At 39.2% G+C, this 16017-nt stretch overlaps 1 protein-coding gene across 1 annotated transcript; it reads right to left on the bottom strand.

The window, feature by feature from the left end:
* Positions 1-97: 97 nt before the first annotated feature.
* On the bottom strand, positions 98-14954 carry LOC145489896 (small ribosomal subunit protein uS2-like). The gene is made up of 6 exons (XM_081468977.1): positions 14423-14954; positions 7941-8060; positions 7499-7642; positions 2789-3019; positions 1507-1623; positions 98-286 (listed from the first exon to the last, which is right to left on the bottom strand). The coding sequence occupies exons 1-5, from the start codon at positions 14618-14620 to the stop codon at positions 1537-1539; spliced, it is 780 nt and encodes a 259-aa protein (XP_081325103.1). The 5' UTR covers positions 14621-14954; the 3' UTR covers positions 98-286; positions 1507-1536.
* Positions 14955-16017: the final 1063 nt, after the last annotated feature.

Here is a 16017-nt window from a genome sequence, read left to right as displayed (position 1 = left end):
ATGTAATTAAATCCATGAACACGTGAAAATTCAGACAAAGTGGGAGTTTTTATTACGTCTCTTTTCTGACAAGGCTCTTTCTGACTGAGATTCCCCAATCTCCGCTAGGCTGTAGGTCTTCAACTCCCCATTCTTTGGGTGCAGGGTCAGCCCAATCCTTGGTCTCTACCCAATCTTTTGCGGCAGGAGCAGCAGCTTCAGTACCCCATTCTCGAGATGAACCCCAGTCTTCACTGGCACCAATGGTGGGAGGTACAGTAGGAGCCCCCATTTGTTCAGCACCCCACTAGAAATGAAATATGCCAAAATATAAGACAAAAAATTACTATAAACCACCTTTGTAGTAGTGTAACTTATGCAACTACCATTTTCAAGCCCCCTGGTCATTGCTGACGCAAACGTAACAAAGTGAGGACACCAGAATTAAGCTGGCTTCTCCGTGAGAATAGCTGTTTTCAGTCTAGGTTTCCATCTTTTTATGTCACAGTTCATCACTGAATTTTAGAGAGAGAGAAGTGATGGAATACATTTTTCAGGTTCTTCCTTTCTGGTATCTGTAGTTTTGTGAGATTCAAAGATTTCTCTCAGGCATCATGATCAGATTTCATTGTTACATACCAGGGAGTGAGGGGGGGGGGGGTATTACTTTGGGGAGTGTGCATTTCTTTTGTAACTGTAAGGTGTTGGGCTTCTGAGTTTTCATGCAACATAACTTGGTTTCCTGTAACAAGGTTTGGTGGTGCATGAAAAATGGATCATTTATACCTCTTTAGAAACCCATTGTTGATTTGACTGGCCAAACAATGTGGAATATAAAAATAAGAACAAACACAATGAGTTAATGAAAAGAAACGATAAACTACCGCATCAAGAAGATATGAATGTGTCGATAACTTACTAACCTTCCTCAGCAACACTTCAGCATAGCTGTCCCACATTACTACAGTGTAGCTGGTAGTCACCTTTTAACTACTGGCTCATGATAAAAATCTGAAGTCACTGAATTGGGTGAGCGAGTATTTTTAAGACGTGTCCCTTTGTACAGGACTATAAAAGTACTAGTAATACCACTGGAAGAGGAAGGTGTCAGATCAGGAACAAAGGTAAGGTAAAGTCTGCATTTCCAGCCCATTATCTCCCGGGAATCATGGACAAAAGTGAAGAGAAAGTTTGCATTCGAGTCTAGTTGCGCATCAGGCACATTTCTGATCTCCATTGAATGAGAAGCCAGTTCATTGCAGGGTTATCCACAGCATTTATTTTCACTAGTGCCTACACCGTATTTATACACCTGGATGAAGACAGGCACAGTTAGACGGATCAGTTTTGTCCAAGAACAGAACCCAGAGCTAATCATTCGCCCACCACTCCTCCAACAGTGCTTTTCAGAAATTGGCATTTTAAAACTCAAGTACCAGTTTTCTTTGATTTAAAATATTTTCTTTCCTCTGTAATAACCAAGTACTTCACTGATCCCTTTAACAGATAGATAGCAGTGTCACTCACCTCGTCAGTCTGCTGGTCAACTGCACCACCTTACTCAGTGAGATGACCGCCGTGGTAGGCTGCTGTGCCTCCTCGGCCGGTTTGATGTTGAATTGCAGCCTGTTCTTCTTTCTCAGCCTGGTAAGAAAATAAAAGAAAGCCCTGGTTAGCCCACCACTAAAAGGGCAGGGTTGCCACCCACTGGAACAAAAAAAAAATCCCTGAATTTTCCGTGACTTTTCACAGACTGTAAAGCAATTTTCCCTGACTTTTCCCTGACCGTGGCAGCCCTGATTTTCTAGAGCATAAAGCATGTAGAAGCCGCTACTTCCCTTTATCCTGGGTCCACAGACACTGAGACAGGTTATCCCGTCAATATTGCCAGTTGAGAAGGAAATGGAAGAAGATGCTCTAGCGAGGACTCTCTACCTCTGGATGTATGTATATAAAGTCAAATGCAGCAGTTTTGAGTGTGAAATGAATTTCTGTTACGAGTATCGTTGTAGAGCAGGGTTGTTTCTAGACAGAACTCAGGATCGCTGGTAACAGCAACAAACTAATTTATTTCCGTAAAGTAACTTCGTGAATTTACAGCACTAAGCTTCTTCAAATTTGAATCAATCTCTCTTACAGCAGGACCTCTCGCTCTAATATACATGAGGCTTAAAGTTCTAGAAACTTCTATTTGGAACTAAATTAAGTAGACTTCCGCTCAGGTTGTCGAAACGTCAGTCACCAACAACAGTTCTTTTCAGAACTACACTCACCCGGACGATCACACTATACGAACTAAATTAAGTAGTTTGACACAGTTTCTAATCTGAGTAACGACATAAGGATTAGAATGTTCTGGAATGTCCTTATACAAATTGGTCAAGGCTGAATGACTTCAGGTTCTAGATTGTTCTAGAACTTGACTTAGACAATTTTTCGTAACAATTTCCTTGGTGTTCTATTAGGATATCCTTGAAAACTACCAAGACGTATTGAAAACTTTTGTTCTAAATATGAAACCTTCAAAGCTGGCAGATAAAATACTACTTGAAACACACTAAAATGCTCAACTCGAATTCCAGGTCTTCTCTTGCCAACTTTCATGATTGCAAAATCTATAATTTTGAGTTTTATTTTGCAAATAAAACTCTCCTCTTAAAATAACACCCTCTCTCCTCTTCTCTTTGACTACTTTTTATGGCATGGTGTGCATTTCAATTAAAATTTTCCAGTTTAGATGGAAGCTTATTTAGAGGAGGGACACTTAGTTGAGGGTAATTATCAAGGAAAAACAGTAATTTTTTGTCACCTCTTCTTGATCCCTATAGAAGTAGAGATCAGGCATGGTTTCCCATGGAATCTGCCGGCTGATGCTGCCACGCATTCGAAGCACCTCCCTTGCCAGCATCCACCACATTAGACCAACAGAGTGTGCACCTTTGTTATTGCAAGGGATTGCTACATCCACATGGTGCAGTTGAGAGTCGGTGTTGCAGAATGCAATAACTGGAATATTCACATAGGATGCTTCTGTTACAGGCTGAAAAAAAGGGACAAAGCTCTTAAAAAACAATGCACTTAAGGTTACAGTATACCTTCAGGGGTGTCTCGCGCGCAAGCGATGTAGCGCGTGTAGTTTAAGCTGTAGATACCTAAACCCCTATATCAAATTAAAGCTTATGGAGCTGGCTATCAAACTATACCAAGAATTTTGAAAGAAAATGAATTGTAGAATTTTTCACGACCACTAAATGCGAGCGCCCGAATCACCTTTCGAAAGCTACAAGTCGAAGCGAATTTCGTTTTTCGCCAATTTAATTTTTTCCTCGGTTTCAGGGCCCAAAGCGCTTAAAAAACGTGTCTGCGTTTTGGCATATTCAATTGCAGTAAAAAGTTACAGAACATTTTCGAAATAGGATTAAAAAAATGTGGAGTGATCGTACAAAAATCGCTCTCGAAGAAAAAATATTTCGAAATTAACAATTCCCAGACACGCTTTTGTAGTTTATATGTTAAACTAGCCACTGTCCAAATTTAAGAGCAATTGAACAAATTCCCTTTGAGTTATAACTCTTTAAAGTGTCTGCTTCAAGTGAAAAAATTTATTCGAGTAAACAGCGCTAAGAAAATTTTTCTGCTTCGCAAACAAACTCCGCCTACAAACGCCTTCAACTGGGTTTTCAGATAACTAAGCCAATCAGGGCAGGGAAAGTTTACTACCGTTAACCTCCTGGTGAAATTTACGCGCGAATCTCTAAAAAACTCTTGTGTTTCGCAATGCGCTCAAGGAACCGAAGGCAGAGAGATAATTTTTCTGTAGCTCAGTTTTTCTTGAAGCTGGTCTGGCAAAATGGGGAAGACTGAAAACGGATACGAACGCTAGAGTGGCTGAGCGAAGGAAACAAACACAAGAAAGCGCGGAGAGCAACTGTGTGTGGGCAACTGTGCATGGATAATATTTCAAATGGTCTCAATGAGTCCGACGATTCGTCGATATCGGACTCATCAGGAGAGTCTCTGTCAGCATCCCTGTTATTGCTGTCAAGTTCCGAAATTTTTACAGAACCTTTCTTTCCTCTTACCACGAATATTTGCCCGCCTTATACGATAACTATAGCTTCATCCGCGTGGCGAACTTTCGCTTCTTCACTCGTTGATGTATTTTCATTCGTTCTTCGCTGTTTTCGCTTTTTCGAACAGGTCCATGGTTTAAACGTGGTCTATGTTTACTTATAACATAATAGAGACACGCCTAATACCAAAAATGCTGGGTAGTCAGAACAACAATGCTGATCAACTGAGCAGTCAATTCGTGACATCCATATAGGTAATTCCCGCGAAAATCGTCTCGGTTGATTGCATACGCGCCATAGGGCTGTCAATCAAGAGGTAAACTTTTACTTCCGGTGAAAACGTAAAACCGCCATTTCTCTATGGGGCGCCGTTTGTAAATTTATTATTTAGACCGAATTTATGCCATTTTCCCCTTATTTATAAATAATTGGAAATGCTACAAAATTTGTCTGTAAATAAGACTCAAGAACTTGTCTGTTGATATGTATATAATTATTTTAGGTACGTCCTGGTTTATAAATAATCTTTTACCATAGAGTTATTATATATAAATAATAAACTAAACAACTTCAATTATTTATAAATCAGGTCATCTCTAAAAAAGTTTTTTACATATCATAAAGTTTGTAAATCCCATTATTTATAAATAAATTACTTCGCCGGGAGTGTAAATTCATTATTTAGAAATAATAAATTTCACCTTACCGAGTGTAAATTTATTATTTATAAATAATGAACTTCACTGAGTGTGTAAATCCATTATTTAGAAATAATGAATTTCTCCTCGCCCAGTGTAAATTTATTATTTAGAAATAATGAACTTCACTGAGTGTGTAAATTCATTATTTAGAAATAATGAACTTCACTGAGTGCGTAAATTCATTATTTAGAAATAATGAATTTCACCTCGCCGAGTGCAAATTTATTATTTATAAATATGAACTTCATTGAGTGTGTAAATTCGTTATTTAGAAATAATGAAGTTTCATCTCGCCGACTGTAAATTTATTATTTAGAAATAATGAATTAAACGTGTGTGTAAACTCGTTATTTAGAAATTCATTATTTAGAAATAATGAAGTTTCATCTCGCTGAGTGTAAATTTATTACTTAGAAATAATGAACTTCACTGAGTATGTGAATTCGTTATTTAGAAATAATGAAAGTATGAATGGCTGACCCAGCGTCTCTTGCCCGATCGATTTCAGAGGCTGTTTCTCGCGTTATAAGACAGTTATTCAGGTAGGTATGTAGCCTGAAATTCAGCAGTGGCGGATCTAGGGGAGGTTCCCCCCCCCCCCCCTATTTTGGTTAATTGTGTTTAAGCGAGAATCACGCTTCAAATATCTATTACGTAGTTCTTATTCATTCAACAATTCGGCAGCTCACACTGCAACAGGAACAACGACAACGACAACAACTACTCAAAGGTCGAGGTAACAGGTAAATTTTAAGCCAAGAAATTGCTGCATGAAGAAAATGCAGAACTTTTAAAATCGGGAAATCGAATGATGTATTTACATGCTTAGATAATTCTTTGTAGCCTGCGAACAGGCTCACGTTGGAGCACAAACGCGCTCGGCGTAGCTGAGAGCGAGAAATCGACGGGCGAAGCCGCGAGAGGAGAAAGTCACTTCTTGGCGCCTCTTTCCCGCCGATCGCTATTCCTCTTCGTCACTCGCGCGTTTGATTCAAACGTGAGTTTGCTCGCAGGTTAAATTCTTTGTGACCTTTGTGACCTTTGGACGGATAGCTGTGTGACACACTTTGTTTGGCTTGATCAAGTCACGGCTGGGCATGTCTATTCCAGGGAAGTCCAAAGATCGTACACGTGGAAAGCTAAATTCATTTACGTTTAAACCATTATTGAATTTCAATAGAAATCAGACCTTTCACTTAACACGCCAAGCGATTTTTATTTTCTTCATGCAGCAGTTTCTTTTCTTACAATTTACCTATTACCTCGGCCTTTGAGTAGTTGTTCCTGTTGCAGTGTGAGCTGCCGAATTGCTGCGTGAATAAGAACTCCATAATAGATAGCTGAGGCGGGGGGTGGGGGGGGGGGGAGGGGCGGGAGAACGGGCTCCCCGGGCCCCTCCCCCAGATCCGCCAGTGCTGAATTTCAGGCTACATACCGCCGCCGTTACCTACTTGAGCAAGGGTAGCATTAACTGTCTCACTTATAGCGCGAGAAACAGCCTCCGAAATCGATCGGGCAAGAGACGCTGGGTCAGCCATTCATACTTTCATTATTTCTAAATAATGAATTTACATACTCAGTGAAGTTCATTATTTCTAAGTAACAAATTTACACTCGGCGAGATGAGACTTCATTATTTCTAAATAATTAATTTCTAAATAATGAATTTACACACTCGGTTAAGTTCATTATTTCTAAACAATAAATTTACACTCGGCGAGATGAAAGTTCATTATTTCTAAATAATGAATTTACATACTCGGTGAACTTCATCATTTATAAATAATAAATTTACACTCGGCAAGGTGAAATTCATTTCTAAATAATGAATTTACACAGTCAGTGAAGTTAATTATTTATAAACAATAAACTTACATTCAGCGAAATGAAACTTCATTATTTGTAAATAATGAATTTAGACTCCCGGCGAAATAATTTATTTATAAATAATAAGATTTACAAACTTTATGATATGTAAATAACCATTTGAGAGATGACCTGATTTATAAATAATTGAAGTTGTGTAGTTTATTATTTATATATCATAACTCTATGGTAAAAGATTATTTATAAATCAGGACGTACCTAAAATAATTATATACATATCAACGGACAAGTTCTTGTGTCTTATTTATAAACAAATTTTGTGGCATTTCCAATTATTTATAAATAAGGGGAAAATGGCATAAATTCGGTCTAAATAATAAATTTACAAACGGCGCCCCATATTTCTCCGCCAATATTTAGCCTTTTTCAATTTTTTTTTTCAGAAATTAGAGATTATTCTTCGACCACTATTTTGACTCAAAAATCCAGATTTGAAGAAAATTGCCGACCCGAAGGTATACTGTAACCTTAAGGGAGAATTGTCAGTGATAACATTACTTTGAAGCCCCAAAACAGACCTAGGGTATAGGAAAGCCAACAATAGGCTTTCTTCAGAAATTTGATTGCCAATTTGTTTTTCCCAAAATTCTATATTTTTCCTTCTAGACATACATTCAACATCTACACCAAGTTTTCATCACCAGGGGTGCATGTGAAACTGCAAATTTGTTCAGGTACTGGGATATAATAATCAGTTATAATTCTCAAATTAATGCAAACTATGTGGATAAGTACTTCAAAATTAATTTTTGGTTTCATGTGGTGACATATTTTTCACATCTGTTGTGTTTTGCCTTTCTAAAGGCTCTCAAAACATGGCCAATCATAAAAAGAGATCAACAAATAATAAGTTGTTACCTGGTTATCAGTACGTGGGTCACACACAACTAGCAGACGTGGTTCCCTGAAGGCTGCTTGGATCTGATTGGTAAACGTACCAGGAGTGAAGCATCCAGCAACAGCAGTAGGTCCAGTGTGGCTTGCAAATTTCAATATAGCACGCTATCAAAAATAAATCGCAACCAGTAAATAAAAATTCAACTGCTCTAAACAAGCCTAAAGCTTACAGTCACGTAAATAAAAATTCTAATAGCTTTCTACATGTACTTTGCAATAGCAATTTAATACATTTATTAAGGAATGAAAAGTGTGTTTTAGTGTTTCAAAAAAAGAAAGTAACTAAATTTGTTCAGCATGCAAAGGAAGTCCAATTCAAAACAGGACTTCACACTTCCTCCACAAAGTGAGACATTCAGGGTTAAGGTGTTCAGACTAATGAACCATCTGATCATCAACTTACCTGTCCATAGGGCCTTGCTGAGATCACACAAACATCAGAAGGATTTTCAATGCCAACAATGATACGAGCTGCAAGGAGCAACTTCTCCCATGTCTTTTTTAAAATTAATGATGTGAACACCTGGTTAAAAACAAAGGCAAAAACCTCTTTCACATGAGTAGCAAAGGGGCAGACCTGACTGTCCTTATTATGGAGGTAGGTGAGCTAGAGGAAGAGCTTATACGAAATTGGTTTCACTATGACCAAGTTAGCTGTCCATAAATGATATTAGAGCCCTGTCTGTATTATAGAGGTGCCTGTAAGGAGAATTTTAACTGTAGTAGTACAGAAAAACCTTTTCTTGGGGAAACCTCCACAACATATAGCAAATTCTATAAATTATTACGGACAGTTCACTGGATACCAAAGACATCAGAATTCATACGACTTCTTAATATGCTAATGAGGAAAAAGTTTGATCCACTATGGTCTAAGCTCTCGTAAGCGACCACCTCCCGTACGCGACCTCCTAGGCTTGACATTTTGGGTGGTCGCTTACGGGCGGGTCAACTGTAGTCGTACACTGGTCACACTTGTTTAATTTTTCTCTCTCGCGCTAAAGAAGTTGCCCATTTTTTTATTTCTCCTGTCAAACCTGCTATAACAGCTCTACATTCAGGTTGAACAGTAAACTGTCAATCGACATAACATGGGAGATATTGGCCTTCCGATTTACAGTAAATTTATGTGTCTCAAAAGCAACGTGGAAGTGCACTACAACTTTTCGCTCGTTCATGACCAAATCTTTTTATTTCAGAGAAGCATTTGACAAGAAGTCCTCTGATCCGCCATGGTGGCTCCCCTTCCGGGCCGACCGAAACCGGCCATGTTCGGAACTCCCAAAGTAAAATTTATCAGAACTTTAAAACATCCATTTCATAGTTAGGATCCCAAAGCAAGACCATATGCAAAATTTCAGCCAAATCGGTGCGGTACCGTGGCCGACCCTCACTCAAATCTTACGGAGTATGCCTCTTAAGTATTCAGCACGTGTTATTCGGAGTTGTTACGTGCACTTATACATTTTATCCCGAAAACCTTTGTTGCAACAGCAGTTGTCGCAACAGCTGTATATCGAAATTGGCATTTCACAATAGAATTTTATAAATAATGGTAAGGTTAATCCAACAGGTTTGTTTAATTGCAATGTTCAGCAAAAAGCTAATTTAGAATTTATGACGTACATGCAGTCTTGTTCCGGTAATGATTAAGATACGCAGGAGGTAGGCCTTTTTAAAAGTTTTATTGAAAAACGTTGTTCTGGCTGTTTAAGATTTTTGGGAAAAAGGAATAAGACAAAACTACCCATCTTAAGAAATGTAACATCGGCGCTAACCCTAACCCTAACCCTACTTGATTTTAGACTTGCAACATGCAGAATCCTGAAAGATTAAGTTTACACTAGCGGTACCACGAGGACTGCTGCAGAATTAGTATTTGGGAAGTAAGTAAGTAAGTAAGTAAGTAAGTAAGTAAGTAAGTAAGTAAGTAAGTAAAGACTTTATTTAAAGAGGGTAGCACTAAAATAGTATAAACATACTAACAAACCAGTGGCCCTCTAAAAATTATGTACAATACGGATGTTAAAACTATGGCATAATTATGAGATAATATAACGAATAAAAATACAATAGATAAGAGATAAAATCAATTTAAAATACAAAAAGTATAACTAAATCACAGAATAAAATGATTTAAAAGCTGCTGTTCTTCAAAAATTTTTTCCAAAGAGAGTTCCTAAAAGAATTAAGCGACGCTAGTTTCCGCATTGATAGCGGTTTCCTTGTTACGTAGCCCTTCCCGGCGGCTAAGAGCCTTTTCAGGGGGCACAAGCGTCAGTTAATTAAAGAAACAAAAGCTTACAGTTCAACAAGATTATGCTTTCTTTTGACCTGTAGTAGTTATCGTTTTCCTGGCCTAGGTCTTTGTTGAAATGTATACTTCCGAGTTTCTAACAAAACATCAAATTATCCTACTCCAAATTTTCAAGATGATGCCGAGAACAAACCCTCGATAAGAGCTTATTGATTGAAAGAGAGGGTCTTCCTCGAGCGAGAGTCAAATATTTTCCTGTCGGCGTCCTAACCGCACTCTAAGTACATAATAACGTATTGAGTTTGATATGGAGCTTGATTTTGTTGATATGTTGTCAAAATGGCCGTTGGTAAATGTTCTGAATAGGCTATTACGATTTGATATTTTACAATTCTACCATGATGGCTGGGCTTACGGAACTTACAAAAGAAAATTTAGTAATTTATCGCTCAACCTCGATGGGTTTTGCTTTCGATCCAGTCCCCGAAGCTCAACGCCAACTTTAAATAGAACTTTAATAAATAGAACTTGGCCTATTGCGCACGCTAAATAACTGCTGTCATGTACACAGCCGGATTTTTGCTTAGCAAAAATCTCAGTATCAACCTCAGTTCAACCCGGCCGGCCTGATTCAGTTTGCAGTATTGTTTCCATAGGTTCAGACCAACGAGGCTGTACGGTGGTATCAGAGAAATTAACATTTTCTCATCTGAAGTCTTTTTGAAGCATGGAAACACCTATCTGAAATGTAATTAAATCCATGAACACAAGAAAATTCAAACAAAGTGGGAGATTTTGTTAGCTTCTTTCTGACAAGGCTTGAATGCACGGTAAGTCACAGTTTAGGCCCAGTCCGCTCCAGCACTCATTCGCGATCCTGCATGGTGACAGAAGTTCCCCTAGCGGTTTGTAATTAGCGTAGCATTTTGTGATTCTATTTCCGAGTTTTTTCAATTATCAATCTCCTCGAAATGGGCACAACAAAAAAACCGCTAGGAAAACTTTAACACCACTCCAATTATAAACGGCTGCTGGGAAGAAACCAGTGTTAACTTAAATCAGAAAAGTCAACCACCCAGCTACCAACATCTAGGTAGAGCACCAAGTGTCATCTGTCGTACAGGTCGTAGGAATGGAAATACTCTTTGTTTGCAGAGAAGGAATCGGATCACGCTGTAAACTTTTTCGGACAGTGCCGTTGATGATTGTATACCCCTTTTGCTGTAGGAAACACCTCCAGACATCGCACAGACATGTGCGATTTACACCCAGAGCATGTCATGTGATAGCAGCCCTCATTCTTTTCAATTGGCGTCTTACATATGGGACAGTTCAAGCTATTCCCTGGGTCCTTCATCATCCATTCCTCCATTCTCCTCTGAGTCTGAAGTTCGTGGCTGCAGAATTCGACATGGATCTTTTGGACACCAGGAATATCTTGCAATCCTTTCAGATCGACACCAAATCTCTTAAAGAGAGCTTTCAGCAGCCCACGCTGCTTGTTAGGTTCCCGAAGCCGAATCTGCCACGCGTGAGCATCACTTGTGATGAAATCATCAAGAAACTTGTTGATAGCGAGTTTTGCTGATTCCAGTCTGGTTTCAACACTAACCTGGGTTTCCTTGACAGTGTCAATGATTGCGGTTTTTCTTGGTATATTGGATGGGCTGCCTCAAGCCTGTGGCATTCTCTACCCACAGCGGACCTCAGTTCCTTGATTGTACGCCTTACACTTGACAACGACTGACATCTTTGGTCAAGCAGGCAAGAAATTATCTGAGATTCAAAGCGTTGAAATTCATCCTTCTGTAGCTCTAGCTCCTCGCTTTGATAGGCATAAACGCTTTAGAAGAGCACATACCTTTTTTTAGTATGCATCTTTTCTTGAATTTCCTTTGGCAATTAGCCAGTAACGTTTCTGTAGTAATTGCTAACTCATCACTGGAAGTCCTTCTACCTTCTAGATCTTTACCACTTTGGGTCGGGCTGACAGGAGTCAAATGCTCTGAGGAATGGCTGTTGCTATGACGATGTTAATGAGAATTTTCATCGCCTTGTTTATCACCATGAAATTCTAAATCATCACTTGCATGTGGAATTATAGCTTCTTCATTGTCATGAACGTTTCCTGTTTGGGCTAATGGGCTCTGGGATCTGCCATTTAGACCGTCATCTCGTTGGCCATTTCCTGCGGCATCTATAAATTAATCCATTAAATAGTGTGCTTAGAAACATAACACATGACAGATGTGATTCTGGTTGCATTTTAATCGTGAAACTTGTAGGCCATGTTCGTGGAATTAATGATTCAAACAAACACATCTCAGCTGAGACTCCCACCTGCCTGGGACCTCACCTTGGAATAGAGACATTCAGATTCCATTCAAGACGTGTACCTTAACCATTCTGCCACACTGCAGTTTTACAGTACTCGGTGTATAATCAAAATTAAACTTTCTTCCAAGGCATCAAAGTACCCAGATTTATTTTCACAAAATGCTATGAGGCGCCTTACCTGGTCTCTTTGAGAGGTACTCCTTACATGCCAGGTAATCGTCTTCTGAAATAGTTGTTTTCAACGTAATGGACTCCAAATTGAATTTTCTCTTAATTTCATCCGTCACTAGGAATTTTTCCGCCATGCGATTCAGTTGACCAGAACGATAGTCTTGCCACAGACGTTCGAGACTTTCCAGAGTTAGGCACTTGACTTCTATTCTTAAACTATCCCCACTCGGTGTTACATCATGAATCAAATTCAGAGGCTCAGTGTTCTGAGATTCTTCCTCAATAGGAATGGTAGCTGCCATTTCTTCTGCCCCAGCCTCCAAGAAATTTTCAGATGCCACTTGTTGCATTCCTTGCTGAATAGTATGTTCTGCTTGTGTGTCTGCTAACAGTGAACATTTAAGAGACAAGAAACAAACCCATGACATCAACAATGTTTCTCTTGAGGCCTGCTCTTTTAATCAGGAGAGAGGTTGCCATAGCCGAGTGTGTAATGGGTTAAAGATTCAAGTTTGAGCCCAGGCCAGTCCAGGCTAGGTTCAGACCCTTTATGACGGAGGGTAGGGATTCCCATATAAAAAGGTCAGGGATAATCATCGTCTCACTTAGGGGAGCAAATCAAGGATTTTGGTCTCACGTAGGGTGTTCAGGCCACTATTTTTAGCTGTCAAAGTATCTTTTAGGGTGCACTCAAAAAGATAACTATTAAAAAACGCTCTCATCTCCGTTTTGAGGCTCAATTTGTGCCATTCTCTCGAGTGCAGTCTACCAGCCAAGGCTCCTTCCCTGAACAGCGGCTGGTAATCAAGCCTACTTCATTTTACGCAGTGTCTTTAGGGGTCAAATAAAGCCCTAGCCACGCTCAAATTGGTCTTCTTTAAGGGTTTAATTCAAATTTTCCGACGAGAATCACCGTCCTTTTCATATGGGAATCCCCCCAGGCCCCTTATTCCCCCAGTGCCTCTGTTCTCCAACCAGGAGTTTTGTCGGGATGAGCTGACGAAATGCTGGTGGGTAATTACTCACAATCTATTAGAAAAAGAAGTTACCATACAAACAACCCAGCAATTCTTATGTATTTCTTTGTAACCGAAAGAACCTAGTTAAATGGAGCGCATGCACAGTTAGAAAACAATTGTTACGGTATCGACAGAAAGATATACTACGAAACTCTCCAACGAACCCAACTTATTTATTTAACACTAGCCATGTGAGCTCGTCTTTGCGCTGGATTTTTCTTTAAGTCGCCGTGGGCTTCGCTATTTTGTGCTCTCAGCGTTGGATTTTGGTGAATTTAAACGCTTCGATGGCAGCATTTATCGAAATCTGAGGGAATTGTCCTTGTTTATTTTATATCGTGACGAACACACCACTTTGAATCGATCGCCATGGCTCAGCCATATTTTGATTAGCTTTTGATTGCATTTGTTGATTATTTCCAGTCGCGACAGATACATGTAGCTCAGTCTTTATCCGGTTAAATATTGGTTGGAATCGGCGGAAAAGTACTCTGAAGACAACGTGCATACGCTTAGAGTGAGCCTGAACCAAGGAACGGCAAATTATGTAAATACTGTCTACTATATTCATCAGTGGAAATACTCGAATCAGTCGCACGGAGTTTGTTTACGATGACGATAAACGAGCACAGGATTGCAAATGTTTGCTTATATTTGTGCTTCCAGCTTAGAATTAATGTATTTAAATTATACTTTTACAAATTAGCTTTTACGCTTAAACATTACCAGTTGATGTGAGAATATTTAGCACGAAATTTGAAGGCTATAAATGTAAACATTTTAGTTCTATCCACGGAAACTGGCGCTGTCACGCAACGTATCAACAAATCGTAGTTTGTACAGAGGACCTCTTAAAATGGAATGGACATGATATATGTCTGTAAAACCTCGGCTGCCGATGAAAAACGTTGATTTCAGCAACAGAGAGAGGTTGAAAGTCAGCTAGTGAAATCATTTAAGGTATATATATTAAAGTGACGGCGTCGAACACACTCTCATAATCTTTACCACTGCTTTAAACAACAATACGTAATATAATCTTAGTTACAAAGGAGCGATTTCTGAACAATACAATCTACTATCAAACTAAGTTAATCCTACCGCTAAAACTTTAGCCGCCAATGACATGAACTCGCGATAAACCTCGATATCTCCAAAGAAATCTCCTTTCGATCCACTCGACCTTGAATTAAGTTTCCTCAATAGCTTTTCCGAACAACAATAGCTCTCTATAGCCTTCCCACTCGGTCTCTGCCGAGAACTACTCAAACCGCTACCTAGCTGATTTTTTATATACATTAAACTAATATTCTAGAACGTTCTTCGAGCTTCTATTTATGTAGCATTACATCATAATTACATCACTCGGTAGAATGTTCTAAACTGTTCCATAGCGTGACCGTAGAAGGTTCTGGCAGAAACATTGCGTGACTTGACATTCTAGAAGTTTCCAGAAACTTAAACCTTCACGTCTGCTCTTCTTAACAATATTGAGACTGAGTACCATGATTAGCTTTCTCGGAAATACGCCAGCCGTATTTCTTAAGAATCACTTGCTAGAATTTCACAAAATTTGGCGAAAAAATACTTTGGAAAATACGTAAATGGAGTATCGCAAAAAATTCAAACCTAACAAACGAAATTCTCGATATTCCAGTTACCCTTCAACAAAGGATAACTAAAAATCCGTCTTTGTTAAACTATTTTTAATATAGCATTAACATGTTGCAATCGTGTTATAAGCAAATGATGAAGAAACTCTAATGACTAGATTTACTGCAAAAATTATAAACAAAACCAATTTTAAAGGCCTGCTTATATTTCTGTTGCCATGGCAATGGCACCTATGTCAGCTAAACTATCAGAAACAACGTCTGTGTTGTTAACTTGCATTGTGCCATTTTTGGCGATCTAAAGGAACAAGGGTTTTAGAGAAAAAGGCGAATAAAACACAGGTATCAAAAACTGTGTTCGGCCACCTTAAGCAAGTAGTCATCTTTCTTCTGCTGTCACTTCTATAAGCCAATGTCTTTCCACACTGGTAAGCGAAACAAGTCTAACACATTCCTCTGGAGATACAATTAAAAAGGTAAAGGAAAAGTCTGCATATGAGCTAAGTGGCACAATTACACCAGTGCTTATCTCCTGGTTTCAGTAACATGAAGCAACTAGGAGTATTTCTACTCTCCCCTGGATGAGCAGCATTAAATTCAATGGCATTCATACACCTGGTTGGAGAGAGGCATTGTGAGAGTAAAGTCCAAGGGAGAGTCCCCTATAAAAAGGACAGCGGTGCTTGTCAGAAATTTTGAAAAGAACCCCTAAGAGGGTACCAAGATCCTATTTTGTGGGTGTGGCCTGAAATGATCTTCATCCCTAAGCGGGTACCAATTCTAAACACCCCTGGAGGTACAAGAACTGCGTCTTTAACCCCAGAAAGGTATGACAAGCAACCCTCTCCTTTTTAAATGGGAGTCCCCCCTGAGAGTAAAGTTTCTTGCCCAGGAACACAATGACCCTGGCTAGGGCTCGAACCCACACCACTCAATCAACAAGCCAGTGTCCTTAATACTGTCCTCGTCATATTTTCATTGCTGAGAGGGCTTAGTTTCAAGATCCATACATTCAGTTTGAACACTGTTGATCACATTTTCCTCCTCAGGTGCTCTGTTTGATGTGGAATAAAATTTAGTCAT

The sequence above is a fragment of the Orbicella franksi genome, chromosome 6 (genome assembly GCF_964199315.1).
Source record: "Orbicella franksi chromosome 6, jaOrbFran1.1, whole genome shotgun sequence".
In the NCBI taxonomy this organism is placed as follows: Eukaryota; Metazoa; Cnidaria; class Anthozoa; order Scleractinia; family Merulinidae; genus Orbicella; species Orbicella franksi.
Note: the sequence above shows the minus strand (reverse complement) of the source record. Positions and strands in the feature narration are given on the sequence as shown.

Bases quoted from the DNA above. Each gene is read 5' to 3' on its own strand.
- LOC145489896 (XM_081468977.1), bottom strand. From the start codon at position 14,620: ATGTATATAAAAAATCAGCTAGGTAGCGGTTTGAGTAGTTCTCGGCAG. The intron at 7,643-7,940 runs GTAAGTTGATGA...TATTTTTGATAG, and splicing joins CAGCAAGGCCCTATGGACAG to CGTGCTATATTGAAATTTGC. The intron at 3,020-7,498 runs GTAACAACTTAT...CCTTTTTTTCAG, and splicing joins ACCCACGTACTGATAACCAG to CCTGTAACAGAAGCATCCTA.